This window comes from Melozone crissalis, unplaced genomic scaffold (genome assembly GCF_028551555.1).
Source record: "Melozone crissalis strain CALT ecotype California unplaced genomic scaffold, PUWL_Pcris_2 ptg000017l_1, whole genome shotgun sequence".
NCBI lineage: Eukaryota > Metazoa > Chordata > Aves > Passeriformes > Passerellidae > Melozone > Melozone crissalis.
The window spans coordinates 7,361,057-7,368,084 of record NW_026535795.1 but is presented as its reverse complement, the minus strand read 5'-3'; the positions used below and the strand labels follow the sequence as shown (position 1 = coordinate 7,368,084).

General features: G+C 62.6%; 1 protein-coding gene across 1 annotated transcript; it reads right to left on the bottom strand.

Moving 5' to 3' along the window:
* Positions 1-328: 328 nt before the first annotated feature.
* On the bottom strand, positions 329-6,053 carry MYLK2 (myosin light chain kinase 2). Its single transcript, XM_054274894.1, has 11 exons — positions 4,501-6,053; positions 4,078-4,376; positions 3,114-3,219; positions 2,807-2,900; positions 2,596-2,705; positions 2,275-2,416; positions 2,031-2,101; positions 1,681-1,809; positions 1,245-1,397; positions 756-888; positions 329-409 (listed from the first exon to the last, which is right to left on the bottom strand). Exons 1-11 carry the CDS (start codon positions 6,051-6,053, stop codon positions 329-331), a joined length of 2,871 nt encoding a protein of 956 aa, XP_054130869.1.
* Between the last annotated feature and the right edge of the window lie 975 nt (positions 6,054-7,028).

Here is a 7,028-nt window from a genome sequence, read left to right as displayed (position 1 = left end):
CAGAGTCCAAAAGCAGCAAGCGCCAGGCGGCCGAGGCAGCGGGATCACACCGGAATGGCCTTGCTCCTCCTCCGAGGGCACCAGAAGGAAGCGTGAGCAGAGCAGAGATGCTGCAGGTCGGGCATCACGCAGCCAGGCCAGGGCCAGAGCTGAGATCAGAAACCTTCACTCCGGAGCAGCCTCACAGTCTGAGACCGAGCAGTGATGCGGTCCTGAGGGCAGTGGGACCAGCTCGACAGAGCTGCTCCAGACTGGTGGGGGTCCCTCTCAGAGTGGGGGTCCCTCTCAAGTGGTTCCTTTCTGGCCTCGGCTCCCCTGGGAGCCCAGCTCAGATGCCCAGCGCTGTCAGGGACCCTGAGCTGGTGATCTTCCTGAAGCGGTTGGCAGCGCACACCCCGATGAAATTTTTCTGTGAAAGGAAAGAGGAAAGATTCTCATCCTCTGGCAAGAGCTGTGGCACTGAAGGTTGAGCCAGACCCAGCTCTGGGGCCTGACTCTACTCCTGCCCCTAAAACCTGCTCTTGGGATCAGCTCAGGAATAACCACCCCAAAGGGACCTGTGCTTGATTGGGGTGTGACCTCAGGGGCATCCATGCCCAGGGGTCCCCAGCCCCGTGTCCCAGCTGCCAGCAGCACAGTGAGACAGAGCCATTCTCTGTGCTCCAGATGCCACCCACCAGCACAGGCAGAACCTGGCAGCCCCTCCCAGCCCCCTCAGAAGCTGCTGACCCCCGTGCCCTTGCCGGACCCCGCACCTTCCAGCGCCTCCTCATGACGTATTTCTTGAGCAGCACTTGGGACTTGAGGCGCCGGTTGGAGCGTTTGGCCTTTTCTGCCAGGTTATTGAGCCAGGGGTGCTGCAGGCACTGGTCAGCACTCATCCGGGCACTGGGAGAGAAATGAGACTGCTTCAACCCTGCTCAAGCCCCTCAGCCCCAACCAATCCCCTCTCCAGCCACTCCAGAGCCCCCAAACCCCATAACCCTGAAGGGGAGAACCAGATGGGAGAATGTGCCCAGGGACTGGTGAGGCAGTCACACAAGATGTGAGGGATCCAGCACATCCTGCCTGGGACAGGTGTCCCTACAGGGATACAGGGCTCTTTGGGGACAGACCTCCATGGAGTTAATTCAGTGCTGGACCCAGGGGATGCTGCTGGCCCTGGTGAAGAGGCAGCATTTGGAACCTGGGCCAGCTCTGGGGATGCCCATCCCAGGACCCCACGGCCCCTGCCAGCCTCACACCTCTTATCCTTGATGATGAGGTTGGAGACGAAGTCCTTGGCCTCATTGGAGACACTCTCAAAGGTCTCCTCATCAAAGTACCAGTTGGCAGCCAGCACGTTGTTGAGTGTCTCGGTGTCATCGTCACCCAAGAAGGGGGAGAGGCCGCTGAGCCTGGGGGTGAGAGAGGTGAGGAGTCAGCTGCTCTCAGGCTTCAGCACCTCGCAGACCCCCTGGAGCAGAGCCAACCTGGCCAGGGATGGATGTTCCAGGGCAGTGCTGCCACCGTCCTGCCTGCAGCCAGGCTGAGCCTCTTCCTGCCCCCCAGCCCCACCCAGGATCCCCACCTGCCACCAAGCAGCCAGGTGTCTGGGGACAGCCCTGCACCCAGGGGGGCTGTGCCCCAGCACCAGAGCTGCCCAGATGGCACTGCCAGACCCTGCCAGCCCAGACTTACAGCATGTAGGTGATGACGCCCATGCTCCACATGTCCGTGGTGTAGGAGACCTGCTCGTAGTTGACCACCTCAGGGGACAGGAATTCAGGGGTGCCAAAGTTCACTTTCAGCTTCTCATTGGGATTGTACCTGCAGCCAAGGAGGGGTGCAAGTCAGCACAAGGGGGACAGGCTGCTCCCCCAAACCCCTGCCCCTCTCTCAGCAGATGCTGCCCTCCCCAGCTAGTCAGTGCTGTGGCCAAAGTAGTGGCCTGGAGCAGGTCTTGGGGCTCCTGGTACCCAAAGGCACACAGAGATGAAGGGTGGAAGGAGAAGAGGGAGGAGGGACAGAGCTGAGGAAGAAAACCTCACCTTCGAGCCAGCCCAAAGTCGATGATCTTCACCATGTGCCCAGTGGCAGCCACGCAGAGGATGTTCTCAGGCTGTGGGGACAGGGTGACCATTGCCCCACCACCCAGACAGGACATCCCCACTGCCCAGACCCATGGGTCCTGCAGCTGATCCACACCAGAGCAGCGCTGACCCACAGGCACCCTCCCACAGCCAGCCCGTGTCCTGCTGTCCCCCTCGGCCCTGCCACTGTCACCCCCAGCACCTTGAGGTCGAGGTGGAGGACGCCCATGTGGTGCATGAAGCGGATGCCCTCGCAGATCTGCCGCACGAACACCATGCAGTCCACCTCGGTCAGGTGGTAATCGTCGTCGATGATCCGCTCAAAGAGCTCACCACCCTCCACGCTGCATGGGGATGGACCCTGGGGTCACTTTGGGGGACTCCCTGCCCCAAACCATCCTCCCGCAGAGCTCCTTGCCCTCCTGAGGGCTCTGCCCAGCTCCACCACGGGGTGCTGAGCAGAGCCAGAGTGGGATGTGGCATTTTGGGGCTGGACAGCCGCAGGGCAGGCACAGGCACTCACTATTCCATGAAGAGGATGATCTCCCGGGGGGTTTCGATGGCGTCGTAGAGCTGGATGAGGTTGTGGTGGTTCAGCTGGTTCATGACATCGATCTCCTGCAGCACCATCTCCTGCAGAAGGAGCCCCAGCGTGGGGTGTCAGCCTGCTGTGTCCCCGCACCAGGGACACACAGAGTGTAACACTGCCACCACCTGCCCGGCATCGTTCAGACCTTGTCCTTTGCTCCCTGCTTCCGGATCACTTTGGCTGCCAGCTTGAGCCCTGTCTCCTTCTCTGTGCACGTGTGAACCTCACCAAACTTGCCCCTGTGGAGAGAAGGAGGAAGGGAGAGAGGGAGAAGTGCCCCCACCATCAGCCCCCAGGCTGCTGGGGACCCTCACACCGCACTGTGGTGCTGCTCTGGCTGCCCAAGGCACCCACCCATCGTGACCAGAGGAGTGCCACCAACACAAGGCCACTGCCCAAGGCTGGAGGGACAGTGGGACAGTGCCAGGAGAAGCACTGGGGCCCCTCCTTACCCGCCCAGGATCTCCTTGGAGCTGAGGCTGAACTGGGAGCTGACGCTGGCCGAGCGCAGGGTGACGATGCGGTGGGTGAAGGGCGCTGGCGGCGGGGGGACATCGTCTGCCAAAGACAAAGGAGGAGCTGAGCAGGGAATCTGCTGTGCAGGGACCCCACTCTGGGTACCCCGGGCTGCCCTGCCCTGGAGTGAAGACAGGCACCCAGCCAAGCCTGTGGGTGCAGGATGTGGCCAGGTACTGAGTGCTGGGCTGTGAGCCAGAGGCTCCTGGCTGGGGATGCACTGGATGATGCAGCAACACCTGAAGGGTCCCTCATTATTGCCCACAGCATTGCCCAGATGCATGGCACCAACCCTGCTCCATGGCACCCACTCCCCTCCATGGCACTCTGCTCCATGGCACCCACCTTACTCCACAGCCACCCTGACCAACCCACATGTCACATTTACCCTTTCCAGGCCATGTCACTGTCTGTCACCCTCTCCAGACCAATCCCCCTCCACGCCACCACCCTCTGCTCACCCTCCCAGGACAGACCCCCCTCACAGGGCACCCCCTGCACACATTCCTGAGCCTCCTTTTCCCAGGGGAGAGCAGGACCCAGTCTCACAGGGATCCCCACAAACACCCACTGCCCCAAGCCCTGCCATCCCCACAAGGACAGTGGTGCAGGATATGAGGACATGCTGTCCCCTGCCACCAGCCAGACAGTGACTGTCACTCTCCAGGCTCCTCTTCCTCACAGTCAGTGTGGCCAGAGCAGGCCAGGAGGGGACGCGACGTATTTAGCCCTGTTTACAGTGAAAGGGGAGCTCGGAGGCCACCAGGCAGGTGACAAGCCAAGGACAGGAGCTGGCAGCACGGAGGGCAGTGTGGGCAGCAGGCAGGGCAGGGGTTCCCAGGCTGTCACTCCACAGAGTGTCCAGGGGATAAGGACAAGGCAGGTACCTCATGACCTTACCCAGTATCTCAAAAGGGTCTTCCTTCCCAAAATCGGGGGTGAGGTAGGGGCTGGGGGGTGGCTTTGCCTCTGTCAAAGACGGTTCCACCCCAGGTCCAGGCTGCTCCACCACCCCAGCAGGGTCTGGGGGCTGCCCTGGGGCACTGGGCAATGTCCTCTCCTGAGGGGTACCAGGGCATTCCAGGGGCTGCAGGTCCCCCTGGGCTGGTGGGCCGTGGCCAGGCTCTGTTGGACCCTCTTTTGGCTCCGTTGTGGTCTCCTCTTCTATTGTCTCCATCTCTGCCCAGGGCTGCTCCTCCCTGGAAGCAGGAGTGGGAGGTGAGCAGAGCCCAGGCAGCAGCTCCCGAGCCCAGCACCCCGAGGGGCCCCAGGGCTCCCTGGAGCAGCGAGGGGGATCCCCCCATCCCAGCAGGGTGTGGGTACCTGTGGCAGGAGGCAGCCGGGCAGCTCAGGCTCTGCAGCAGAGCGGGGCGTGGGGGCTCGGGGACCGCTGGGGGCTGTCCCTGGGTCCCCTTGGACACTTCCTCCCCTTCACCCTGAGCCTTCACCACAGCCATGGCTGCTGCCTCCGTGGGCTCTGCAGCCCCAACCCCAGCCTCTGCTCCAGGCGTGGGAGGCTCCACCTCCGCAGCTTTCTTCCCTCCATCCTGAGCCTTTGCAGTAGCCGGGACCTTCTCCTTTTTAGAATCTTTCCCTTCATCCCCAGCCTTTGATGCAACTGTGGATTTTTCCACCTTTGCAGTTTTCTTCCCTCCATCCTGCACCTTCACAGCTGCTGGGGACTTCTCCTTTGCAGGCTCTTTTTTGCCTCCACCTTGAGCCATTTTTTCAGCTGGTGTTTTCTCTGCCTTTGCTGCTGTCTTCTCTCCATCCTGAGCCTTAGCAGCATCTGGGGCTTTCTCCTTTGCAGGAGTTAAAGCTGGAGCTTTCTCCTTCACTGGAGCTGGGGCTTTCTCCTTCACTGGAGCTGGGGCTTTCTCCTTCACTGAATCTGGGGCTTTTTCCTTCCCCGGAGCTGGAGGCTTCTCCTTTGTGGGCTCCTCTTTGCCTTCATCTGGGGCCTTTTTAACTGCTGGGGCTTTTTCTGACTTTACCACTTTATTCTTCCCATCCTGAGCCTTTGCAGCATTCAGGGCCTTCTCCTTTGCAGCAGCTGTGGTTTTATCTTTTGCAAGCTTGGTATCAGCCGGGGCTTGCTCTGCTTTTGCATCTTGCTTCCCTTCATCCAGAGTTTTAGCAGTGGCTGGGACCTCCTGTTTTGCAACCCCTGTGATTTTCTCCTTTGCAGGCTCTCCTTTTCCTCCATCCTGAGCCTGAGCTGCAGCCAAGGCTGTTTCCTCCACAGGTTTTGCCTTTCCTTCTTCAGAGTTTGCTGCAGCCAGAGCCTTCTCCTCAGTGGACTCTGCTTTTCCAGCACTCTCAGCCCCTGACCCACCAGGTGCTTCCTCCTTCTTGGGCTTGTCCTTTCCTCCATCCCGTGCCTCAGTTTCAGCCAGGTCCTTCCCCTCCATGGGCTCATCCTTCCCTCCATCCTCAGCCTTTGCAGCAGCTGAAGCCTTTCCTCCTTTGACCTCCCCTGCAGCAGCTGGAGCTTTCTTCTTCCCAGGCTTCTCTTTCTCGCCCTTCCCTGCACCCTGGGCCTCAGTGGCAGCCGGCACCTTCTCCCCGGTGGATGCTGCCTGCCCTTCATCAGCTGCTGCCTGTCCTCCATCACACAGCACAGCCGAATCCTCCTCTCCTGGAGCTGCTCCCCGTCCATCCCGGAGCTCTGGAGCAGCCAGAGGTGCCTCCTGCTCCGGCTCTGCCGTCCCTCCTCCAGCCTTCTCCTGCCCAGGCCCACCCGTGCCGGTGTCCTGTGTCCCGGTGGCGGCTGGCGCTGTCCCCGCCTGGGGCTGGGGAGCTGCGGGGGCTGCGCTGCCCTCGGGTTCGGGGGGTGCTGCCCCTGCAGCCCCGCCGGTGCCTCCACCCTGCTCCATGGGACGCTCCAGGCAGGATCAGGCTGCCCTGCGGTGCTCCCGGCTCGGAGAGGCTCCTGCGGGACAGAAAGCGGCAGCTGAGGGCTCGCCGGAGCCGACACCCTGCAGAGGGGACGGCAGGACCCGGGCAGAGCGCTGCTCCTGCAGGGATGAGCGGCTGCCATGCAGGGATGAGCGGCTGCCATACAGCGGGAACTGTGTCCCCGCCGCCCCGCCCGCGGCTCCCGGGCCGGTGGCACCGAGCCAGGGACCCCACGTGGCCAGCAGAGCCGGTCCCATTGTGCCCCGATATCTGCCCGCGGTGACTGATCGATGGCCTGACCCGGCACCTGTCACCGGGTGCCCGCGGCCTCCGCCGTGCGAGCAGCCAGCGCGGCGCGGCCAGGGGGGCAATTTAAGGCCACATCCCACCGTGGCAGGGCAGGAGACAGCGGCTCTGGCCCCGGGCTGGCAGTGGGGAGCAGGAGAGATGAGCATTCCCGGCACGGCCCCACCACCGCTCCCCCTGAAGCACGCAGGAGCTGCAGCCATGCAGGCAAACCCATCTGCTCAGGGCACCCAGCAGCAGCGCTGCTCGTCCCCCGGCCCAGGGGTACCCAGCTCCACCAACAGCCTGTTGGTGCCTGTACCTGCACTGGCCTCCAGCCCAGCCCCTGATCCCCAAATCCCCTGGGCTGTTCTGCCCTCCTGTACCCGGTCATCTCTCCTCACCCTGTCCCAAGCACCTCCCTGTGCAGCCGTGCAGAGCCCGGCACAGCCCAGCCCCAGAACAAACTCAGGAGTGACCACCCCAGTGACAGGGAAGCTGCTGCTGCTCTGCTGGAACAGGAGCTGTGGCAGAGCAGTCCCTGGTGAGCGCTCCCACATCCCACAGCTCAGCACAGGGAGCCCGTGGGGATGGAGGTGTTCTTCCCAGGCCTGGGGGCTCCCCTGCCCGCAGGACCCCCCATCACCCCACCCCAGATCAGCCCCCCC